Source organism: Bos indicus x Bos taurus, chromosome 3 (assembly GCF_003369695.1).
Source record: "Bos indicus x Bos taurus breed Angus x Brahman F1 hybrid chromosome 3, Bos_hybrid_MaternalHap_v2.0, whole genome shotgun sequence".
Lineage (NCBI taxonomy): Eukaryota > Metazoa > Chordata > Mammalia > Artiodactyla > Bovidae > Bos > Bos indicus x Bos taurus.
Window position 1 is genome coordinate 117,135,080 of NC_040078.1, and position 25,728 is coordinate 117,160,807.

Consider the following 25,728-nt stretch of genomic DNA (forward strand, 5'->3'; position numbering starts at 1 on the left):
AACCCACCTGCCAGGGCAGGAGATATTAAAGAGACGGGTTTAATTCCAGGGTCGGGAAGATCCCCTGGAGGAGGAAATGGCAACCCACTCCAGTATTCTCGCCTGGAGAATCCCTTGGACAAAGGAGCCTGGTGGGCTACAGTTCGTAGGGTTGCAAAGAGTCAGACACAACTAAAGCAACTTCACACACACACACACACACACACACACACCCTCAGCCAGAGGTTTGTGGGCCACTGAGAATACACAGGTATGGGCAGGTATTCCCAGATAACCTTATTCACAAAAACAGGCAGAGCCCTGTGAGCTCACAGGTGGGATCTCAACCCTCTGGCTGGGCTGGGATATGGAGGGCTGTGTGCCTGGGTGTGAACCTGGATCCGGATTCAGGGCAAGGAGACAGCAAAGACCAGCGTAGAAGGCTTGTCCAGATCTAGGTCACACCCCGGCACATGACCCCTCACATCTCAGCTCAGCCTGGCCCCTTCTATGGTCTCTGCTCTGGACTCAAACCCACCTGGAGGCCAGACTTAGCACTTCGTTGTATTTTTTCTTTTAAGGCCCAGTCCAGTATCACAGGTGAGTGGGGTCAGCTTTCCCGCTGAAGGAGAAGAGGTTTCCCTGTGCACCCTCGGCAGGCCTGAATCCACAGTCCTCTCCCCATGGCTCCATTCCATGGCCAGCCCCTGGCCCTGCTCCGCCCTTCCCACCACTGACTCCAGGAGCCTGGCCCTGGCCAGTCCCTTTGACCCTGCATGCTTCAGGGACTCAGGAACCACCGTCCTGAGAAGACTGAGGGCCCCCAAAGGCTGTTCATTGAATTTTTGTTTCTATGTCGGTGTGCCTGCTTGGCATTTAGAAAATCCTCCATACCTATTAGAGACCTGGGACAGAGGCCACACCCAGCAGGTACTTACTAAGTGAGAGAGGGAGTGGACAGATGAGCGAATGAATGAATGGATGCAGAGAAATGGAAGGTTTATCCATCAGTATCAGTTCAGCTGCTCAGTCATGTCCACTTTTTGCGACCCCATGGACTGCAGCACACCAGGCCTCCCTGTCCATCACCAACTCCCGGAGCTTGCTCAAACTCATGGCCATTGCTTGGGTGATGCCATCCAACTATCTCATCCTCTGTCATCCCCTTCTCCTCCCACCTTCAATCTTTCCCAGCATCAGGGTCTTTGCAAATAAGTCAGTTCTTCGCATCAGGTGGCCAAAGTATTGGAGTTTCAGCTTCAGCATCAGTCCTTTCAATGAATATTCAGGACTGATTTCCTTTAGGATGGACTGGTTGGATCTCTTTGCAGTCCAAGGGACTCTGCATAACCGAGTCCAAATTTGAAACCAAAGCTTTCATTCCAAATTAGGTGTCTTTCCAGCACGTTGGGCTGCCTCCCAAGCAAACTGACACAAAATACAGGTTGGGTTTCCCTATTTTGGGTGGGAAATGGGGGGTTTCACCCCTGGACAGGATGTAAAGGAGGCTGATTGCCCACAGATGCTCCAAAGTCTTTCCCCTCTGAAGGCTGTGATCCATTAGCCTCTTTAACCAGCCCAGTGAGAGGGGCCTCCCTCCCTGACAACCTTTCCAACAGCACCCATCCCCCCTCCAACCCAAGCCAGGAGGGTAAACTGAGTCCGGGCAGAAAAGGAATAGCTTTAGTAGGAGGGAAACCATCCAGAGTGAGAGGCTGGCTTGTCTAGGGGGCCAGGTGCCAGAGCGTGGGGGCAGGTGCTTCTTCTGGGCTCCCCCTTCACCAACAAAATCTCTCACATACCCAACCCTTTGGTGCCAGACTCGGCCCTAGAATCTTCCAGCTGAGCTGAAGCCTGGTTGAGTTCTGGATTCCGTGTGCGTGCCTGCTGGCCCATGGAGGACCTTGTGCCCCCAGCACACCTGAGGCTCCAGGAGGGCATGAGAATTCCCAGGTGGCTGGTTCCCAGTGCCCCACACCCGGGTCAGCAGCTCTGGCTTCCCCACTAGGAGACTAAGGAAGCGGTGCCCTGTCCCATCACTTACATCCCACGGTCGGCAGGATACTCTTGAAGTCGTTCTTCACATACCGGAGAGCCAAGCTGGACTTGCCCACAGAGCCACTGCCCAGCAGAACCAGCTTGAAGATGCAGGGCTGGCCCGGGGCGGCTCCGGGACGAGGGACCCCATTCACCTGCGCCATGCCCTGCAGAGAGACAGCGATGCAAGGAGGCTGAATGATGCCAAATGATCTCAGCAAGCTCACCCCCGGGACACTGACCAAACACAGACAGCCCTGAACGGAATGGAGTTCTAAGTCAGAGGCGCCTGGCTTGCCAGTCCTGGGCCACTATGCACCCCATCTTGCCATCTGGAAATCGGGGTAACGATAGCTATGACATAGGTCTGTTGTGATGTGCTTGGAAAGCATGTCCCCAGGGCCCTGCAGGGCCAACGCATATGAACATCTTCAAGCCCTGCAGGGTAGCCGTTGAATGCCAGCCATCCGACCGGCTCGCTTCCTCCTCCTGTCACCTCTCACTTTTGAACAATCCGTAGCTATTTCAAAAATGTTCTGAAAAGCCCGAGAGGCATGGCATTCTCTCAGTTGTGGTTCCTGGATTAAAGAAGTGAAGTCGCTCAAGCTGCGTCCGATTCTTTGCGACCCCATGGACTGTAGCCTAACAGGCTCCTCCATTCATGGGATTTTCCAGGCAAGAATACTGGAGTGGGTTGCCATTTCCTTCTCCAGGAGATCTTCCCAACCCAGGGATTGAACCCAGGTCTCCCGCGTTATAGGCAGATGCTTTACCATCTGAGCCACCAGGGAAGTCCTGGATTAAAACTGGCTGGTAAATAGGTTCCAGAAAACCTATTTACAAAAATGGTTAGTGTTTCAAGGATCTCAAAACATTTTAGTATTTCCCACTGTACTGAAAGCCTTAAAACATACAGTCATAACAAGCATCCTCTTCCAACAACACAAGAGATGACTCTACACATGGATATCACCAGACGGTCAACACCGAAATCAGATGGATTATATTCTTTGCAGTCAAAGATGGAGAAGCTCTATACAGTCAGCAAAAACAAGACTAGGAGCTGATTGTGGCTCAGATCATGAACTCCTTATTGCCAAATTCAGACTTAAATTGAAGAAAGTAGGGAAAACCATTAGAGCATTCAGATATGACCTAAATCAAATCCCTTATGATTATACAGTGGAAGTAACAAATAGATTCAAGGGATCAGATCTGATAGAGTGCCTGAAGAACTATGGATGGAAGTTTGTGACATTGTACAGGAAGCAGGGATCAAGACCATCCCCAAGAAAAAGAAATGCAAAAACACAAAATGATTGTCTGAGGAGGTCTTACAAACAGCTGAGAAAAGAAGAGAAGTGTAAGGCAAAGGAGAAAAGGAAATATATATACCCATTTGAATGCAGAGTTCCAAAGAATAGCAAGGAGAGATAAGAAAGCCTTCCTCAGAGATCAATGCAAAGAAATAGAGGAAAACAATTGAATGGGAAAGATTAGAGATCTCTTCAAGAAAATTAGAGATACCTGGGGAATATTTCATGCAAAGATGGGCACAATAAAGGACAGAAATGGTATGGACCTAACAGAAGCTGAATGTATTAAGAAGAGGTGGCAAGAATACACAGAAGAACTATCCCAAAAAATCTTCATGACACAGATAACCACAATGGTGTGATCACTCACCTAGAGCCAGACATCCTGGAATGTGAAGTCAACTGAGCCTTAGGAAGCATCACTGCGAACAAAGCTAGTGGAGGTGATGGAATTCCAGTTGAGCTATTTAAAAGCCTAAAAGATGATGCTGTGAAAGTGATGCACTCAATATGCCAGCGAATTTGGAAAGCTCAGCAGTGGACACAGGACTGGAAAAGGTCCGTTTTCATTCCAATCTGAAAGAAGGGCAATGCCAAAGAATGCTCAAACTACCCCACAGTTAGTTGCACTCATCTCACACACTAGCAAAGTAATGCTCAAAATTCTCCAAGTCAGGCTTCAACAGTATGTGAACTGTGAACTTCCAGATGTTCAAGCTGGATTTAGAAAAGGCAGAGGAAACAGAGATCAAATTGCCATCATCTGTTGGATTATAGAAAAAGCAAAAGAGTTTCAGAAAAAACATCTACTTCTGCTTTATTGATTATGCCGAAGCCTTTGACTGTGTAGATCACAACAAACTGTGGGAAATTCTTAAAGAGATGGGAATACCAGACCACCTGACCTGCCTCTTGAGAAATCTGTATGCAGCTCAAAAAGCAACAGTTAGAACTGGACATGGAACAATAGACTGGTTCCAAATTGGGAAAGGTGTACGTCAAGGCTGTATATTGTCACCCTGCTTATTTAACTTATATGCAGAGTACATCATGCAAAGTGCCAGGCTGGATGAAGCACAAGCTGGAATCAAGATTGCCGGGAAAAATATCAATAACCTCAGATACGCAGATGGCACCATCCTTATGGCAGAACGTGAAGAAAAACTAAAGAGCCTCTTGATGAAAGTGAAAGATGAGAGTGAAAAAGCTGGCTTAAAACTCAACATTCAAAACACAAAGATCATGGCATACAGTTCCATCACTTCACAGCGAATAGATGGGAAAACAATGGAAACAGTGACAAACTTCATTTTCTTGGGCTCCAAAATTACTGTGGATTGTGACTGCAGCCATGAAATCCAAAGACACTTGCTCCTTGGAAGAAAAGCTATGAAAAAGCTAGACAGCATATTTAAAAGTAGAGACATCACTTTGCCAACAAAGATCCGTATAGTCAAAGCTATGATTTTTCCAGTAGTCATGTATGGATGTGAGAGTTGGACTATAAAGAAAGCCGAAGAATTGATGCCTTTGAACTGTGGTGTTAGAGAAGACTCTTGAGAGTCCCTTGGACTGTAAGGAGATCCAACCAGTCCATCCTAAAGGAAATCAGTCCTGAATATTCATTAGAAGGACTGATGCTAAAGCGGAAACTTCAATACTTTGCCCACCTGATGTGAACAGCCAGCTCACTGGAAAGAACCCTGGTGCTGGGAAAGATTTAAGGCAGGAGGAGAAGGGGATGAGAGAGGATGAGATGGTTGGACGGCATCACCAACTCGATGCGGACAGCTCAAACTCATCTCCATCGAGTTGGTGATGCTCACAGGCCCATTGCTCCCCGGGGACAGGGACTCAGCAGAGCTGAGTGGTTCCCGGAGACCGCGTCTGGAACCCCATATTCCTCAGGACACTTAACGGTGTCAGTGGGTGACATCCCGCTGCAGCTTCTTCTGCAGCCCCCAGACTCACAGCTGCCTGGGGTTGGGGGATGGGTTCTACAAGGGCCAGCCCTCTCTCCAGAACCCACCACCCATGCAAGAACTCAAAGCTGTCCTGCTGCAGATTCCTGACCCACGGATAGAAATGAAACTCAAAGGCAAAGTAAAATAGGGACTTCCCTGGTGGTCCAGGGGTTAACACTCTGAGCTACCGTGGCAGGAACATGGGTTCAATCCCTGGTTGGGGAACTAAGATCCCACATGCCGAGCGCCACAGCCAAAAAAATAAAAAGTTAAAACACTTTTTCAAAAAAAGACACAGTAAAATAAACAGTAAGGACAAACGGGAAGCCCCGGAAGCGGCTGGCCCTCCACGGATAAAATGACGCCTGTAACTCCCCTCTGCAGGTCAAAGGGCAAACCAGAGTCCGGAAAGCAGCCTGAAGCCCCAGGAGAGATAACAAACACACACAGGCTCAAAGGTCAGGGGTTGCTAGAGCTGCTTATCTGTCAACCACATTGCCAAATAAGCTGGGGAATTTGCCTTACAGTGCAGCAGCTACATCTGCTCTCTGCTCACGCTGATGCAAATCCCTCTCCAGCCGCACCTTCCCGTCTGTTCTCACAGCTGCCACTCCTACATCACCCCGACCCTGGTACCCACCGCCCCATCCCATCCTGTGTCCAGTCCCCGTAAATAGCAGCTCAAAAAAGAGACAACGCTCCCTGCCATCGCCCGGCCTACATCCCCTTATTCCTCTTCTTGATTGAAATGATCTCGGTGTCTAATTCTATCTTAATTCAGTTACTTTGATGGTAATTGTTTATCTCTCTCGCTGGGCTTTAACCTCTCATGAAAGCCAAGGGTTCACTGAGACTGCTGCTGTTGTTCAGTTGCTAAATCATGTCCAACTCTTTGTGACCCCATGGACTGCAGCACACCAGGCTTCCCTGTCCTCCACTATCTCCTGGAGTTTGCTCAAACTCATGTCCACTGAGTTGGTGATGCCATCTAACCACTGAGACTACAGTAGGTGCTCAATTAAGATCTCATGAGTGAACGTGGGGCTGGCTTAGCAAGAAGCCAGCATGTCAGACATCGTTTGTGTAGCCAGCCCTACGCCAGGTAGCTTGTCAAGCAGTGGGCTGGGGTCTCTGCAGAAAGAGAACCAGAGGAGGGGGCCTCCAGCAGGCCCTGAGACCAGCTTCTGCCAGGCAGCTCAGCCTGAGAGACCAAGGAAAGCAGAAAGTTACTGAAAGTTGGATCAACGACTCGAGGGACATGAGTTTGAGTAGGCTCCGGGAGTTGGTGATGGACAGGGAGGCCTGGCGTGTTACAGTCCATGGGGTTCCAAAGAGTCAGACACGACTGAGCGACTGAACTGAACTGAACTGCCTTTAGGATCACCCTACATTCAGATGAAGCTGCTAAAACAGCACGTAAAACCTTGACCAACTTGAACAGCTCTTGCCTCCTCAAACAGATTGGTTGACTAATCAAACCTGGAGTCACGGTGCAGAGACAGTGCTGTACATGGAGGCAGAAGCCACGCCTCCAGGATGACTCCGGACCAAGAAGTTTCAGACTACGGAAAGCAAAGGACGGAAGTGCTGGCATCAGAGCCCTTTACCATGTGAAAAGCTCTTTAATAAGGAAAACACAACTTCCAGCTGTGCAAGTCACTTATATAGACTGGTTTCAGTTCAGTTCAGTCACTCAGTCGTGTCCGACTCTTTGTGACCCCATGAGCCGCAGCATGCCAGGCCTCCCTGTCCATCACCAACAGAGTTTGGTGTTTGCTCAAACTCATGTCCATCGAGTCGGTGATGCCATCCAACCATCTCATCCTCTGTCGTCCCCTTCTCCTCCTGCCATCAGTCTTTACCAGCATCAGGATCTTTTCCAATGAGTCAGCTCTTCGCATCAGGTGGCCAAAGTATTGGAGTTTCAGCTTCAACATCAGTCCTTCCAATGAACACTTAAATGGACTGATCTAAGATAAACTAGTTAGCTTCTGAGTTTAAAATTCCCCGAGCCCCTTAAATGTGGCCCCAACCCTGGACTGCAGAAAGGGGGCCTTGTCTCCTATCTCCTCTCTGGTCAACCTCGAATTAAAACTCTGTCTTTTCTCAAAAGCCAGTGCCATAGTGTTAGCTTCTCTGTGTGGGGCAGGGAGCCCTTACCCTACAAGACAGCAGGGGAGGAGGACACCAAGGCTAAGGGACAGGCCGTGTCCACCGAGGAGCAGGGGCGGCAGGCTTGGGGCCCTGCACGGCTCAGCTGCACACAGGCTTCTGTTGAAGCCAAGCAAGAAGCCTCCAGGGCCGGTGTTACCTCACCTTACAGAGAGATTAGAAGCTTTCCTAAGACAAAGATTTGGGATTCAAAGTCAGAGCAGGCTCAAGGGGGAGGGATGGACTGGGAGTTTGGGATTAGCAGATGCCAACTGGTATATATAGGATGGATAAACAACAAGGTCCTACCGTATAGCACAGGGAATTATATTCGCTATCCTGGGACAAACCATGATGGAAAGAGTATGAGAAAGAATATATCTATCTATATATATATATCTATATATAGATAGATACACACACATATATAATTAAAGTACTCTACTATAAAGAAGAAATGAATGCAACATTGTAGATCAGCTTCAATAAAACAAAGTTGTTTTCAAAAGAAAAAAAATTTTTTAAAGCCAAAGCAGGCTGCCTTCATGTCCACACCATATTCACCAGGCACGAGCATCATTTCAACCACTTACAGAGGCAGCAGGTCCTGTGTTCCGTCCACGTCTAGAACCGCTGGTGCGAGGAGCCTGCCAGGGAGCCGCCAGCCTGAGCTCACCACCCTAAAGACGGTCAGCTCAGTAGCAAGCCCTCGCTTATTAACCACCTGTTCTTTGGCTAAATGTGGGGAAACTGTAGCGCAGTGGTGACCAGTGGCTGGGGTGGGAGAAACAGAGAGATAAGGGTCAAAGGGTGCAAGCTTCAGCTGTAAGATTCGCGAATTTGGGCGGACCTCGAGTATAGCATAATGATTAGAGCTGATACTGATCACACACTTGAAAACTGCCGAGAGAGAGATCTTAAATGTTCCCACCTGGTACGTCTATGCAATGGAACATTACTCGGCCATTAAAAGAAACTAAAGAGGGTCATTTGTAGAGATAGGGATGGACCTAGTGCCTGTTATCTGAGAAGGAAATGGCAACCCACTCCAGTGTTCTTGCCTGGAGAATCCCAAGAACGGGGGAGCCTGGTGGGCTACTGTCTGTGGGGTCGCACAGAGTCAGACACGACTGAAGCGACTTAGCAGCAGCAGCACCTGTTACACAGAGTGAGTGAAGTAAGTCAAAAAGAGAAAAACAAATATATATTAACACATATATGTGAAGTCTAGAAAAATGGTACGGATGAAGCTATTTCCAAGGCAGGAATAGAGACCCCCCTGGAGAGAATAGACACATGGAAAGAGTGAGGGAAGGAGAGGAGAAGATGAACGGGGAAAGTAGCCCCGACATATTGACACCATGTGTGAGCCAGACAGCTAGCGGGAACCTGCTATCCAGCACAGGGAGCTCAGCTCTGTGATGACGAGAGGGCCAGGACGGGGGTGAGTGGGAGGGAGGCTCTACAGGGAGGGCATATACGCACACACATAGCTGAAACCAACATCAGAAACCAGTATCACATCGTGAAGCAATTATACTCCAGTTAAAATAAATAAAGAAGAAATTTTTAAAAAGACACAGTCATTATGTGAGGTGGTAGGGGTGTTGGCTCAGCTATGATGGTTATCATTTTGCAATATGCAAATATATCCGGTCAGCACATAACAAACCTTAAAGATAGACAATGTTATTATGTCGACTGTGTCTCAATAAAGCTCAGAAAAAGCAACGCTTTTGAGAATGGACTCCCTAGCTTCTGTGACACCCGCACTAATGCCCTGCTTCTTGCTAAGTACCTAAGGCACCTGCTGAGAAGCAGGTATTCCACTGATCTGTGCTATAATTCTACATAAAGAGAACTTTCTAACACACTGACAACAAGGCATTCTCAAGTATTTAAAGACACCGCTTTGAGTTTTCTTTTCTATTTATGTGCACAAACTAATAAAACTCAAGTCAAGAAAATCTTTAGTCCAAAACCTGTGAATTAACCAAACTCGGTGGAGTATAAATAAACATACAGGTAACCCACCTCTTTATCTACAAATATTATTTTGCTATAAACATAAACACATAATTGTCAACATGAAAAAATCTCTTTACCCATAATCCCATTCCCTTTACACGAGGGACAAGATGTTGCCTACTTTCTTCTAGTTTGTTTCTCAGAATCTTACAATCGTTTTAACATTAAAAAAAAAAAAAAGCTGTATCAAGAGTAGTTTTCCACATTGCTATATATGTTACAGATGCATTTGACATGTGTGTGTTTAATGACCACATAACATCCCTACGATTCCAGTTTGCTGAACTATTTCCGTTACCGGATGTTTACTTGGCTTTCTTCTTCTTTTTTTTTTTTTTTTTCTGTAATAAATAAGACTGCAGTCAGCATTTTCCTGTATGATTTTTTTGTGTGATTACATGTCATAAGCATTTGATAATCAAAGGTTGGAGCCCTTTGTTCAGGGAGAGAATCAAAAATGTGACTGCTGACTCGGCCTCTGGAATTTCATGAAGATGGGGTGATGGACAGGGAAGCCTGGCGTGCTGCAGTCCGTGGGGTCGCAGAGAGTCGGACACGACTGAGAAACTGAACTGAACTGGGGTGACTGAAGTCTCTAAATGCAGAGACATTTTCATGCTTGAGGCCAATAGGGACACCCTCTCAAACCTTGCAGTTTGGGGCTTTTCTTTCTTACAAGCTCACATCCCTCCACCGAGGGAGAAAGGAGAGGGTGGGAAATCCAAACCAGCCTTCCTGGGGAGGAGCCACCCCAGGGAGGGTCGGTCTGCAGTCTGCCCAAGGCCTACTCCCTGGCTGGCCCCGCCCAGCGCGCAAGGATTACAGCGCAGCTGTCTACCCTGAGGACAGTCGGTGTCCTGATCCGAAATCCGTTGGAAATGGATTCAAGATTTGAACTGAATTTTCCCGGAGGCCACTCTTTAAACCAGCTGCCCTGCTGGCCCACCTCCCAAGCGGAGACATGGGTTCCATCCCTGGGTTGGCAAGATCCCCTGGAGAAGGAAAGAGCAACCCACTCCAGTATTCTTGCCTGGAGAATCCCATGGACAGAGGAGCTCGGCGGGCTACAGTCCATGGCGGTCGCAAGAGAATTAGACAGGATTCAGTGGCTAAACAACAACAGAGAGATTAAAGGAGATTCTTTCCACTGGAATCTCCTGCCGGAACCCTGACCCAGCAAACCACAGGGACGAGCAAGGACACCTCTGGCGCTCAGGAGTACACACTCCTGGCCCCGCAGTTTCCACTTCTGATTCCGTATACGGGGGCTCAGGCACAGACACAGAGACACAGAGGTGCAAACCCACATGACACACAGATATACACACATCCACACACATGCACCCAGACACTGATACACACGACAGACACACACACATGTGCACACAGACTCACACACACACACACACACACACACACTACAAACCACTCAGGAGTTTAAACCCTGACTCACGTGCTCCCCAGGCCCGGTCACTTCCAGCAAGCCTCACAGCCGGTCATCACTGGGTCCCCCAGGGCCCCGACCTGGGTCCCCCTTTCCCTCCACTTCTGGTCACGGGGAAGGCCTGCTCCCTCCACGGACAGGCTGGGCGTGGCTGTTTGCCGGGCCGGGCAGAGGAGGGCAGAGGCTCGGCTCCGACAGAAAACAGGTGAGAGGCAGCCTCCCCAAGGTCAGGCCTCCTCCCTTCCAGAGAAGCTCCCGGGGCAAGGTGCGCCGTGGTCACGTGATCACCTGGGGCAGGGGGCCTGGCCCTTAGCGTGGGGGCTGCGGGAGCCTCTGAGCACCTGCCGGAGCACCTGCCCCTGCCGGAAGTCCCGCTCCTCCCCAGCCGCCGGCTCCCGCCTAGTTTCTCAGCTTTGTTGTGAGTCTCATTTTTGCGCTGCAGATTTATTTCCCTCCGCGCCTTCCTCAAGCTGTGGGGCTCTTTGTTGTGCATGAAACTAGTAGCCCAGAAGAGCAGGAAGTATTTGGGTCAGAAGAATTCACGGCTGCCACCAACAGCCAGGAGCCAGCGCCAGGGGAGGGGGTGGGGTGGGGGGGGGCTCTGTGTCTTTCCAGGCCCGCGGGGAGCAAGTTCCTGGACGGGACTGAAGTCGTGGAGAATCCCTGCTTCCGTTTCCCAGCAGAGGAAGCCTCACGAATGATCAACATAAAATAAAACTGCATTTAGAATTCTGTGACCTATGGCCCCAGAGCCCCCAGTGACTGGCTCAGGAGCAGAGGGAACAGCCCCAAATCCATGGTGCTCCCACTGCAGCCTGGAGTGGGGCCAACACAGCACCTCTGGGTGGACGGGGGCTCAGGGCCTGTGTGTCCGTCTGTCTCTGTGTAACAAGCAACTCTCAACTCGGAGGCTCACAGAACACATTTATAGCCTCACAGCTTCCAAGGGTCAGGAGCGGAGCCTGGGCGCCTCCGGGGTCCTCTGCCCAGGGTCTCACAGGCTGCAGTTAAGATGCCCGCCAGGTTCCGTCCTTTCTGAAACTCAAGGTCCCCCCATGCTCATGTAGTCTTGGTGGAATCCAGTCTTTCCCAGTGCAGAACTGGGGTCCCCTTTTGCTACTAGCTCCCTGTCAGGGCCAGTCTCACCTCTCAGAAGCCCCCACAGAAGGCTCCTGGCCAGAACCCCCAGGCCCTCTCACACATGACTGCTTTCTCAAGGCCATCAGGACCTCTCTCTGACTTCCAGACGCCCGTCCCATCTCATCTGATCAGGCCAGGCCCACCAGACACAATCTCCCTTTCCTTAACTCGGAGTCAGTTGATGAGGGCCCTAGTTCCATCGGTGAAAATGCCTTCACCTTGCCATGTAGTGCAACCTGATCTCAAGGGTGCCATCATTGCGGCCAGGCCCTGGGCACCCTCAAGGGGAGGGGGTATCTGGGGTGTGGACACCTGGGGTGGGAATCTCAGGAACCACTTAGAGTCCTGGCTGTCTCAGGACTTGAGCCAAAGCACACGGGGGTGGGGCACCCCTACTCCCCAGGTGATGCTGAGTGACCACTGGCGGGTGTCGGAGAACCACCCCCGGGGCCTGGACTCAGGCTAGCCCCAAACAACTGACCTGTTCTCACCTCAAAAGGCCATGAGAGGCCAAGACTCACATGCTCAGGAGGGCCTGGGGGCTCATCGCTTCTGTGGTCTTGGGGTCACCCTGCACGGCTGTCATCTCAGTGGGTCTTTTCCCTGAAATCTGTAGGTTCCTCACACATAGACCTCGGCAAGTCACTCCCCCTCTCGACGGCCGATTCCTCATCTCTAAGGTGAGGCGTTGGATCAGACGGCTCCAGATCTCCCTTCACCTCTGGCCTCTGTGACTTGATCTCAGCCCCCAGAAGCCACACTTAAACCGGGGGAGGGCTTCCGGTGAGGGTGTGGGGAGTCAGGCCTGGGCACAAGTAAAGTCCTTGGTGGGCAGGTGGAGACTTAGAACACAGACCTTCTGACCGCTAACCTCGCTGAGACCTGTAGGCCAGTCATCACTGCTTGTGGTGGAAATTAGTCAAAACTTGTACATAAGCAATTGTACACATGTGTTTTCAGTTGCTTGTCATGTCTGACTCTATGCGACCCCATGGACTATAGCCCTCCAGGCCCCTCTGTCCATGGGATTCTCCAGGCAAGAATTCTAGAGTGGGTTGCCATGCCTGTCTCCAGGGGATCTTCCTGACCCAGGGATTGAACTCTCATCTCCTGCATTGAAGGTGGATTCTTATCCCACCTGGGAAGCCCAACAAATTTACTTATGTGACCATAATTAATGTTATTTTTTTTAATTAATGTTATTTTTATATGGCCATACAAACTTTTAACTTTCTCTCTTTGCATTTATCAACTTTCCTGTATGGACATTAACCAGGGAAAATTTTCTGCCATGCCGATTAATCAGGCCACAGATACAGGCATGCATGGGCACATTCCCCTTTCAAAAAATATGCAAAACTACAGGATTTTGGAGTTGAAGGGGCCCTGGGGACCATCTGGCCTAAGCACCCACTGGCTGAAGAACACACCATTAGCACTGCCCACTGATTTTCCAGTCTCTGCTCAAATATCCATGTGGATTCTAGATTTTAGGATTCGACATCCTGAGATGGTTCAAACATCAGCTTTTTGTAACTTTCTGCCTTCGTGTCCTCCTGGGGTCACTTGGCAAATGCCTGACCCTCTTCTGAATAAACATTTCTGAGATTTTTGAAGTTTTCAGGGCTTGTAGCAAACACTGCCAACTGCCCGCCCCAGCCCCTGCTCCTTGCAAAAGGACCCCGGGGCCCAGATCATCCACACTGCTTTCTGGTAGACGTGCCTAGTGACCTGCTCTAGACATCTGCAGGGGAGACGAGGCTCCCATTCTTCCGTGGAGCCTCCTGGGAGGACTCTAGGCAAGAATCAACCTCATAGTGTGATAGAGATCTGAGACACAGATCTTCCAGGCTGTTCTTACCTCCTAAGGACCTTGAGATAAGCAGGCATGACCTCCAGCCTCACCTTGAAACCTTCACCCTTGCTTATCTCAATGGAAAATTCCAACAGGGGTTTCTGAGCACTAAGTTACATTCCTCAGCTCAACAATCAGTTCGGCGCGTGGCCGCCTGCCAGGCTGGGCAGAGCAGAGGGGAGAGGTGCAGATGAAGCAAAGTGCTGCCCCGGGGCGCCCGGGACTGCAGGACGGGAGGAGGGAGGCATCCAGAGAGAGGCCGCCCTGGCTCAGACCAGGTCCAAGAGGGGCAGAGGGCGCAGGCAGAGGAGAGCCCCTCGCTTGACCAGAGTGAAGCGGAAAGGGTATCTGCAGGAGGAAATATGGACACATGGATGGACAGATGGATGAGAAACTTGCAGCCGAGAGAAGGAAGTGCTTTCTGAGCTCCAGGAGTACTGTGCGCACATCGTGAGGGCCTGGAACTGTGCCCTAGGGGGCGCTAGTGAGTGCAGGGCCTGCAGGGTGAGTGGGGAGAAGCCTTGTCCAATTCCACAAAGACTAGAAGACCACAAACCAACGTAGCTTCTTTTTACTGAGCACCTACTATTCACCAGGCCCTCTGCTAAGCCCTTAACTTGAAATCTTTGATTTCACCCCTATCCTCAGCAACCCCAGCTTGTGGGTCACTCCCCAAGGGCCTTCTGCTGGCCTTCTTCCAGCCTGCTGTCACAGAGGAAGAGTCCATGGGGCCAAGGGACGCACCTACTTAAAACCTGTGTCACCCCCGACTTCTAGATCCTGAGAATTCCCCAGTAGCCCCAAGCCTACCTCCCCGCAGGCCTCTGAGCTGGCCTGTACCCCTACCCCCCAGCAAAGCGAACCAGTGTGTGCACCCAGGCCAGGAGGCAGTGTGGTTGGAGACGCAAGAAAGTGAAAGTGAAAGTTGCTGAGTTGTGTCCAACTCTCTTCGACCCCATGGACTATATGGTCCATAGAATTCTCCAGGCCAGAATACTGGAGTGGGTAGCCTTTCCCTTCTCCAAGGGATCTTCCCAATCCAGGGATCGAACCCAGGTCTCCCACACTGTAGGAAGATTCTTTATCAGCTGAGTCACCAGGGAAGGCGGAGACACAAAAAGGCTTGATAAATGAAGAACTGTCTTCATCCACGGGGCATCTCTCCAGGCCAGCCTCATGGGGCCACCCACTGCAGGCCCTGCACTCACTGGTGCCCCCCAGGGCACAGTTCCAGGCCCTCACGGTGACCTGCACTCACTGGCGCCCCCCAGGGCACAGTTCCAGGCCCTCACAATGTGCACACAGTATTCCTGGAGCTCAGAAAGCCCTTCCTTCTCTTGGCTGCAAGGTCTGCGACTGGACACGAAGGAAATGGGTAAGGACCCCCGCCGCCACCACCAAGCCAAATGAGCCAATATTATCTCTTCCACACTTTAATTTTCAGCCTGCCTTTATGCTTATTGTGTGTCTCTTGTAAACAGTATACAGAGTTGAGTGTTAACTTTTTCATCCTGTCTGCCTTCCAATTTAGTCTCTGCCCTATTTACCATTAATACAATTGTTGATACAGTTAGAATCTGCCCGCAATGTGGGAAACCTGGGTTTGATCCCTGGGTTAGGAAGATGCCCTGGAGAAGGGAAAGGCTACCCATTCCAGTATTCTGGCCTGGAGAATCCATGGACTACATAGTCCTTGGGGTCACAAAGAGTCAGACACATCCAACCAGCTTTCGCTTTCTCTTTTCTACCATCTTGTTTGTTTTCTATTTGTTCTCTCTGTTCCTCTGTCCTTCTCCTTTTGATTTAATGAAGTACCTTTAAAGTCTCTCTTCTTTACTGTTTTTTTAAGTAGCTTATTGTATGTTTCAGTTCTATGATTTCCATTTGGTTCTGTTTTAGCATCTCTAAATCTCTCCTGAAATTTGCCACTTCTCTCCTCATGATGTGCACCTTTCCCTATAGATTGTCTATTTCATTTATCGTAGCATTTTAAGCTCCTTATTCACCAGTTCTGGTTTGTGGGTCTGTTGACTGACTTTTCTGTGTTTTTCTTCACCACAGGTCACATTTTCCTGATTCTCCGTATGTCTGGGAATCACTGTGTGTCAGACATTGTGAACGGTGTGTTGCTGAGACTCTGGATTCTTTCCCTGTGAAAAGTGTTGAGTTGATTCTAGAAGGCAGTTAAATTACTGGTGGGTCCTCTTTAAATTTCGGAAAGTGTGCTTTACACTTTTTTGGGGTGGAAACTGCTTTTGTTTGCCTTCAGTCCTAAGGTGAACCTTAGTCCTGGGACACAGTCTTTGCTCCTAAGCTCAAGACCTTTTGAGACTTCAGTGGAAAGTCTGAAGGGTCCACCAGGCCCCTCTACACAGCAGAAATTAGACTTCAAACTCACTGTTCCCTGAAGTGAGTGGGTGGCAGTGAAAATCACTGCTCAGCTCTTTAAACCTTCAGGCATTGCCTTCCTCTGGGCTTCTGGCAACCTCACCTGTGCATGAGCTCTTGAGGGGACCGCTATGGATTTGAGGAGCATTAGGGTACAATGTTTGGGGGCTCCCTTGTTTTTCAAGATTTCATCTCTCCATTCAACGACAGCAAACACACATTTCTCAAGCTCACGTGGAACATTCACTGAGACAGACCACTTTCTTGGCCATAAGACACACCTTAACAGATTTAAAATGATAGAAATTATACAATGTCTGCTCTCTGACCACAGTGGAATTACACTAGAAATCAATAACAGAAAGACAACTGGAAAATCCCTGAATTTATGAAGATTAAACAACACACTTGTAAAAAACACGAGTCAAAGAAGAACCCTCAAGAGAAATTTGAAAATATTTTTAACTAAAAATGAAAACACAACTTATCAAAATTGTGGGATGTGGTAAAAGCAGTGCTTAGAGGAAAATTTATAGTATTGAATATATATATTAGAAAAGAAGATCTAAAATCAATAACCTTAAGTCTCCTCCTTAGGAAACTAGAAAAAGAACAAATTAAATCCAAAGATAGAAGAAAAATTGACAAGAATTAGAATAGAAGTCAATGCAATTAAAAATAAGAATTCAATAGAAAAAGTCAAAGAAACCAAAAGCTGGTTTTTTGAAAAGATTGATAAAATTAATAAACTTCTAGCTGGGCTAAGAAAAATGGAAAGAAGAAACAAATTACTAATATTGGAAATGAAAATAAGGACATAGTTCAGATCCCATGGGCATTAAACAATAATAAAATGCTGCTATGAACAACTCTTTGCCCACAGATTTGGTAACCTAGATGAAAAGGACCAATTCCTTGAAAGACATGATTTGCCAAAACTCACACAAGAAGAAATAGACAATCTGAATAGACCTATATTTATTATTTTAAAAATTGCATCCATAATTAATAATCTTCCAAAACAGAAAGCTCCAGGCCCAAATGGGTTCACTTGTAAATTCTACCAAACATTTAAGAAATAAATTACACCAGTTTTCTACAGTCTCTTTCAGAGGATAGAATCAGAGGAAATACTTCCTAATGCATTCTATGGGGCCAGCATTATCCTAATACCAAAACCAAAGACATTATAAGAAAACTACATGTACACCCATGGCTGATTCATGTCAATGTATGGCAAAAACCACTACAATATTGTAAAGTAATTAGCCTCCAATTAAAATAAATAAATTAATTTTTTTTAAAAAAGAAAACTACAGACCAATAACTCTTTTGAACATGGATGCAAAAATCTTCAACAAAATATTCTCAAATCAAATCCTCCAACAAAGTATAGAAAGAATTGTACACCATGACCAAGTGGGATTTATCCCCAGATATGCAAAGCTGGTTTCAACATCAATTTATCAGTTGGGAGCTTGGCTCCACACACAGGCTCCTTCACTTAAGGAGAGTCGAGACACTTCTAGAAACTGCTACTGAGAATGTTTGTTTTTCTGGAAGACAAACTGGGAATGCTTCTCAATGGGCTTGATGATAATGCGGCCTTTGTCTCAGCTGCAGTTCCACATGCAGAAAGCACCTAGAATCCAGAGGGCAGAACTGAGGAAATGATTCAGTTCTTGAGCTCATCGGCTACTTTTAGCTACACTTCATGCTGACAGTGAAATTACTCAGCCTCCTGCCTGGCCGGCCGTGGGGCACAAGAGGCAGCCTTGGGGAAATGTGAAACTGGGACAAGGGCAGGAGGGGGGACTTCAGCTCGATTTAGATAAACTTCTGAGACTGAGACGTGGGGTACTTAAATCTAAGAGTTGTCTGAGCCACAGACCATTGGATTTCCTCCTTTCCCAGTGGTTCCTCAGCTTCCGCTGAGATTCCCTGGCTGCCCTCCCTAAGGAAGAAGCTGTGGAGTAGACCTCCCCCAGCAACCACACACCCGGACCCTCCCAAGCCCCGAGGCTCATTGCAGGGATCACGGTCCACACCAGAGAAGCCTTGGGTGGCATGACCACCACAGAGGCTGCAGACCACTGTGTCCACATCCTCAGCCGGGACAAGGGAGTAGGTGGCGAGGGGGACCCAGCCAGGGGTGCTCTCGGTGATGTTCAGAGGGAGCCAGGCAGGACTATGGGAAGATCCAGATGTATGGAAAACCCATCTCCTTAAAAAGTGGAGAAACAGCACTTTCTCCCCCCAGACATTGTGTGGGCATGTTGGTTCCCTCTGCGGCTGAGAGAAAGAAGCTGCTTGAAACCTCTGCCCTGCTTTGCGGGGTTTGCTGTAGCCTTCGCCACTCTTCACCTCATAAAAGCACCACCTCCACCTCTGCCTTTATCTTCACAAGGGTTCTCCCCGTGAGAGTGTGTCTGTGTCCACCCTTCCCTTTTGATAAGCGCACCAGTCATATGGGACCAGGCCCCACCCTAATGGCCTCACTGCAATTTGACGACCTCTGTAAAGACCCTCTCTCCAATTTGGAAGGGCTGATGCTGAAGCTGAAACTCCAATACTTTGGCCACCTGATGCAAAGAACAGACTCATTGAAAAGACTCTATGCTGGTAAAGATTGAAGGCGGGAGGAGAAAGGGACGACAGAGGATGAGATGGTTGGATGGCATCACCGACTCAATGGACATGGGTTTGAACAAGCTCTGGGAGTTGGTGATGGACAGGGAAGCCTGGCATGCTGCAGTCTGTGGGGTCACAAAAAGTCAGACATCACTGAGTGACTGAACTGAACTCCAAATACAGTCACATTTTGGGGGCTGGAGCTTAGGACTTCAACATGCAAGTTCTGGGGGGACACAATTCAACTCATGATACCATGGATGTCATAAATACTCATGAGAAGGTCAACCCACTTGCTTCTGTGTAGATCTGTCTCTCTGAGGAGCAGCTAGGGCATTTGTCTCAGGTCTGGTCATTTGGGGGTTCCTGAACCAAGAGGAGACCTTTGGACTCCACATGACTGAAGAGTGTCCCCCAGATTCACATCCAAGAAACACCACGGGCTTCCAGTAACCCCTGGAAGCCAGGACAGAGGCATGGATGCCCTCAGAGCTTCGAGAAGGGACCAACTCCACCCACACCTTGACTTCCAAGCCTCCAGGACCACGAGACTACACACGCCTGTTGGTTTAAGCCCTCCAGGCTGTGGTGACTTGTCACATCTCTCCCAGGACACTAGTACAGAACTTAGACCAACCTATGCCCTTCGGGAGGTTAGTAGACCCACACAGAGCACCAGCCCGAGTCCGGGGCCCTCCTGGGCACGGCCCTGAATGTCTGCACAGGGCACACTCTGGAGCCCCGCCTGGGCTCCAGGCGGCAGGCGCTGTGCACAGGGTCTCCCCAGCAGAGGTGATGCTGGGGACATGCGCATGTCGCCTGTTAGTTCCAAGGGACTGGGACAGTTACCTTCTCTGGTTAAGCATTTGGCCACGACAGCGGGAACCAAGAAGGCAGACAGAGACGGAACGGGCCCGTGGGGCTGTGACAGCGGTGGCCCTCTAGAGGGGTGGTGGATTACAATCTGGTCCCCAGGACTGCAGAGTCTTGAATCGCTTCAGTCTAGCTCCTGTGAGACCTGCTGTGTGGTCAGAATTCCCTGTGGCTGGCGTGCTTGTCACGCTTCACAACTGAAGGATTGGCAACACAGTGTCCCTGCCCTGCTGGACTGGGCCTGGGCGGGGGTGAGAGGGGGTGGGGGGTGGAAGTGGGGGTGGTAGGAAGGGGGTGGAGGCGGGGAGGGGGCGGGGGAGAGGCGGGGCAGTGGCGATGGGGGAGGTGCAGCCCAGGAACGAGGGGCTGAGAGAGTGTAGTCACCTGCCGGGAGCCTGCGAGAGGCACTCCACTCATGACAAAGGTCATGAGGAAGGAGGCCCGGCATATGCAAAGGCGGATCGAGCCTCAGGAGTCCCCCTGGATATTCTCGAGCATCTACCCCCCCAAAAAAAACCAGAGTCTGCCTACTTTATTGCTTTGTGCTCTCATCTCTGACTTTACTGGGGGCTGTCCCCCACCACCATCTCGCTCTCTCTGACAAAGAGTTAACTTACAGCTCCAATTAATAAAGTTCCTGGGCAATTAGGAGTGTTTAAATCCAGACCCCTCAGATAGCTCTCTAACTCGCCTGACAAGTTTACCCGGACTCCTACAGCTATGCATACGATTGTTTACAGTCTCCCAGCCTCGAGAGGCACGGGAAGCTTAAGATACTCAAATAGCTTAGAGCCTCTCAGAGAGTTAGAAACTGTCAGAATAAAACTAGTAAAAGATTTCATTGATGAGCCAATGCTTGCTGCCAAGTTTCCACATCCCCTGTATTGTATCCTTGAATGTGTATTAATTAATATAGTTGGTATGTAGAAAAAATAAGTAGTGGCCTTGGTGCTAGCAACTTTAGACCCTTAAGGTAATAAATTCTTTCCTTTGTTGTAAACCCATTACACCTCTGCCCTATAGGAATGAAATTTTATCTAACACCTTCGGAGGATGGCGCCAAACCTTAGAATAATTACTCTTAGAGAAAATAAGTCTTACGGTTGACAAACCTTTGTCAAGAGTCATAAAATGTTAATAGGCCTTCTGGCCAGAAGATGATGTAAATCACCTAAATCATTTGTATGCAATAAATTTGCAGGAAAGAAACCCTGGTTTTTGATAAGGATCAAAGACTGCTGACTTTGCATAATTTCACATCCCCTATTATCCTCTATGTGTAACTTAGGGTATAAAAGCCCCTGTTGAAAATAAAGCTACGGGCCTTGCTCACCAAAGCTTGGTCTCCCCATGTCATTCTTCTCCTCAATTTCCAGCTGAGTCTCCATCTGGAGTGCGGAGGTCCTCTGTGACCATTTATTTGCCTGGGCTTCTAAGACCCACTTGAGAAGGTGTCTAAGGTGGGGCACCTTCCGCTATTCGAGAGGTCGCCTGCGGCCTCCGTGGTCAGAGCTAACCTGGTGTCACAGGTTATATTGATTTTCCGCGTAAACCAAGCTACTCAGCCTCTTTTCTCCACTGAATTTTTCTACTGAGCTATCCTCATTCTATTACTCTTTCTATCTTTGATGAATATTTAAATAGTCGCCAACGCCGTCTCCCCTTTGAATACCCTGGATCAGCCGGGGCTGGACCTCGGCAGTCACCTGTGGGTGCAGAGCCCGGAGACCAGGCAGGAGTCCTCACCTGGAGATCAGCTTCCCACCCCCCAGCCGGGGTGGGGCTCCTCACGGCCACCCAGCCCCCTCCACCCACTCTGCAGACAGGATGCCATCCCGGGGAACCCTCAGAGCAATGGGGCTCTTGCCTGAAGCTGGAACCCCCATCACCTGCTCCCCCTAGGGGCCATTCTGGGGCCCACCGGGCCCCTACCCTGCCCTCCCCACTGCAGAGAAGAGTACAGCTGGCAAGTGCAGAGAGAGGCTGAGCCATGGCCGTGGTGTCAGACGGACTGGGTTTTGGAGATTGCTCTGAGCTTTGCTGGCTGTGTGACCTTCGCAGGTCACATGGCCTCTCTGAACCCCACTTCATCTGTAAACGATGAATAAATTTGGGCCTTAGCCACGTGAAGTTGTGAGTACAAAAATGTCAGGTGTGGACAAGACCCAGAACGGAGCCTGAAATGGCAGGCACTCACAAGGAGACTTTGAAAACATTCTTTTGGTTGCAAGTCACCAAACCAACTCAAGCTTACTGGAGTAAAAAGGATTTTGTTAGACATCTACTCATGTCTGACAAAACAGAGGGCAGCCAGCCCTGGAAGGGACGAGCTGTCCGCTTCAGGGGTCCTCTGTGTGTCCCCCATCTCTTGTTTGCTGCTCTGCCTCTCAGCACTCACAGCAGCCCATGGTTCTGGAACTGACAAGGGAGCAGTCCTGCCTGACCATCAGTCCCGCCCCTGCCCCAACCCTGACTTCCCATACAGTCACCCACAGCCCATCAGCTGCTGAGGAAGCTGGAGGAGGTGGGGGGAGGTGGGAGGAGGTGGGGGGACCATGACAAACATGGTGGAAAGAGGAAGCTCTGAGCAGAAGGGAGCATCCTGAGCCACGTGGGTTCCCTGTAGAGCGATGCCTGTTACTTTAATAATTATCATTAAACTGTCTACAAACTCCAGAACTCAAAACCAATCTGTCTTGTATTGTTTCAGTTCCTCAGGGTAGATATACCTAAAATGCATCCTGATTCCAGGTTGTTCAGAAAGCCACTTTGATGGACTGAATGCTCCTTGCTGTTGTTCAGACGTTCAGTCCTGTCCTACTCGTTGCAGCCCCGTGGACTGCGGCACAACAGGCTTCCCTGTCCATCACCATCTCCCAGCGTTTGCCCAAGTTCATGTCCACTGAGTTGGTGATGCCATCCAACCATGTCATCCTCTGTTGTCCCCCGTTCCTCCTGCCTTCAATCTTTCCCAGCATCAGGGTCTTTTCAAACAAGTCAGTTCTTCACTTCAGGTGGCCAAAGAATTGGAACTTCAGCTTCAGCATCAGTCCTTCCAATGAATATTCAGAGTTGATTTCCTTGAGGATTGACTGGTTTGATCTCCTTGCAGTCCAAGGGACTCTCAAGAATCTTCTCCAGCACCACAGTTCAAAAGCATCAGTTCTTCAGTGTTCAGTCTTCTTAATGGTCCAACTCCCACATCCCTACATGACTGCTGGAAAAACCATAGCTTTGACTATATGCAACTTTGTTGGCAAAGTGATGTCTCTGCTTTTTAATATGCTGTCTACATTTGTTACAGCTTTCCTTCCAAGGAGCAAGTGTCTTTTAGTTTCATGGCTGCAGTCACCATTCGCAGTGATTTTGGAGCCCATGAAAATAAAGTCTCTCACTGCTTCCACCTTTTCCCCTTCTACTTGCCATGAAATGATGGGACTGGATGCCATATGTTAAGTTTTTAAAATATTTGTACCCCCAAAAAATTCACATGTTGAAGCCTAACCCTCAATGTGATCGTTTTAGGAGTGGGGTCTTTGGGAAGGGAATAGGTGATGAGGGCAGAGCCCTTACAAATAGGATTCGGGTTCTTGTAAAAGGGACTGCAGAGAGATCTCCCATCGCCTCCACCCTGAGAGCGCACAGTGAACCAGGAAGCAGACCCCACCAGACACTGAAACTGCCCGTGATCTTGGCCTTCTCAGCCAACCAGGACAGTGAGGAGTAAATCGCTATTATTCATAAGTTACCCAATCTGCGGTGTTCTGTGACAGCCCGAGTGGACACGGCAGCCACGCAAAGCTCCAGTAAAGCACAAAGCTCAGTGGATGATCCTCCCTGTTGCAATCTCACAGCCGGAAGGGCCCTTGGCCTTGGTCTTATCAGACACACTGTTCTCTGTTATCTCCAAAGTGGGCTCTGTGGATTCTCGATGTGTGATGTGTTTCCAAGACAAGGTCTGAGGTCAGATGGGTCTGAAGTGATGGTTCCTTGTGATCCCTTCTCGGAGAGTCAAGGCGCATTTGTACACAGAAGCCCCCACATTGCAAGCTGTTCAGGTTTATTGAACTCAGCTCCCCATTTGCTGGAGCCCAGACACATTTTCACAGACTACTTGTTAGCATGTTCTGGAATTAGTGGTCCAGGAAATGGACGTGGGGGGAAACCTGCCCAGCTTGAAGCTAGCCCTCCTCAGGGGTCTCTCTGGCAGGAGGTTAGTCTGAGGCTCTCTGCATCTGCCACGAGGTCCCCAGCCTCTCTTGGGACCTGACGCCGAGAAGCCTCTTCCTCCGCTTGCCCTGTGACCTGCACCCACGCCTGCCCCCTGGCCCTCAGCGCCGCCACGGTCCACTCTGCTCAGCTCCCCAGCAGCGCCCAGGCCTCCCGGTTGCCCTTCTGGATGCTGTGTCTGTGTCCAATCCACATTTCCTCCCGGAGCCAGACCACACTCCCGAGAGCAGTCTGACCAGCACGAGATGGAGCAGACACATCCTTTCTCTTACACAATAGATCTCAAAACTTATCCTCCACTCGGCGCCTCTCAGAACCCATCCCATGTCCCCAGAACTGTGCCAAGACCTACAAGGGCCCCTAGAAATGCCCTCAGGGAGCTTACTGCGGAATGAGGAATGCCAAAGAAAACTTCACAAACTCAGTACCAATATAAACATTAAAAGATTCGTGTCAGCTGCACAGTAAGAGTATACGGGTCAGCGCCCGGGAGTACGAAAGACACTCAGAATCATCAGAAACACGCGGCGCCCACCCTCACCCACCCAGAAGCGTGCACCTGGTGCACTGAGGAGCCGCCAGCCTGGAGGGTCACGCTCGTGAAGACGCGTCTGATTGGACCCTGGCTCCCTTCTCCAGGTGTGCTGTAGGGGACCCTTCTCCCTAAGTCCTATGGCCTGAGGACACAGCGGTCCTCCTCAAGCACAGCAGAGTGCAAGTCGCCTTCCCAGGACCTGAAAGGGGGGGCAAGTCTGCAGGGAAATTCTTTGCAGCAAGAAAGGAAACTGGGAAGCCGCAATAAGCACAGGAAATGCTGCTATCGAACGTGAGAGAGGACATCTCGAGGACACCAGAAAAGGCTTCACCCCAGACGCTTCCAAAGCGTGGAGGAGGCCCACTCGCCTTGTTCCCAGGGGACTCTCAGGAATACTCACTGAACTGGTGAGTGAGCGAGTGACCAGCGGGTGAACGAAAACCACAAAAACAAAGTCCGGCTTTTCATCTGAGGCGAGGCCTCGCACAGAACGAAAGGGCCACGTGAATGAAGGAATCAGTGAGTGATGAACACCCCGTTTCCTTTAGGAACGGAATCATCCGAGCATTGAATATGTTGCAGCAATCTGAATGGATGGTTTCCCTACATTTATCAACCATCAGACAAAAGCAAGGTCTTGCTCAAGACTGGGAAGCGGAGAGTTAGGAATGTACTTTACACGAACACACGCACAAACATATACACACTTATACTCACACGAGCAGACCTGTACATGGTGGCCCTGTCGGCCTCGTCTTTGCTCCCTCTCAGCCGCGCACAGACATGTCTTTGTCCCCTTATCTGGGCTTGTTCTGGAGGCTGTCCGTCCGTCCTTCTGGGACTGGCCCCAGCCCAACCTCAGCCCTGTCCCTGCCTCCCACGTCCTCCTCTTCCTCAAGGCCAGAGGCCCTCCTCCTGGGAGTGGGCAGCTCATCTCTGTCCTGTCAGGACAGACAGTGGCTTTGGTCAACAGTTAAGGTCTGGGGCCAAGCAAAGGTCCTGAGTCCCCTTCTCAGTGTAATAGGATGAGGGTTTCCCTGGAGAGAGACAGATGGCTGCAGGAGAGAAAACACAGTTTTCTCTCTACCCTTCCCAGTTCTTGGCTAAAATCTCTGAAATAAAAGACAGAGTAACAAGAGAAAAGCAAACTGAAGTTT

General features: G+C 49.6%; 1 protein-coding gene across 6 annotated transcripts in view; it reads right to left on the reverse strand.

The window, feature by feature from the left end:
• RAB17 (RAB17, member RAS oncogene family) overlaps window positions 1-25,406 on the reverse strand; it is a 45,403-nt gene extending 19,997 nt beyond the window's left edge. For 2 of the 6 annotated variants that reach the window (XM_027538009.1, XM_027538008.1), the window contains exons 1-2: window positions 25,289-25,387; window positions 2,024-2,183 (exon numbers count right to left, since the gene is read on the reverse strand). In XM_027538009.1, the coding sequence (XP_027393810.1) occupies window positions 2,024-2,183; window positions 25,289-25,306 (178 nt within the window). In that variant the 5' untranslated portion in view covers window positions 25,307-25,387. Of the gene's footprint in view, window positions 1-2,023; window positions 2,184-10,928; window positions 11,399-25,288 lie in introns of those variants that run through there. The other 4 variants (XM_027538010.1, XM_027538011.1, XM_027538006.1 and 1 more) reach the window with 4 other exon arrangements.
• Between the last annotated feature and the right edge of the window lie 322 nt (window positions 25,407-25,728).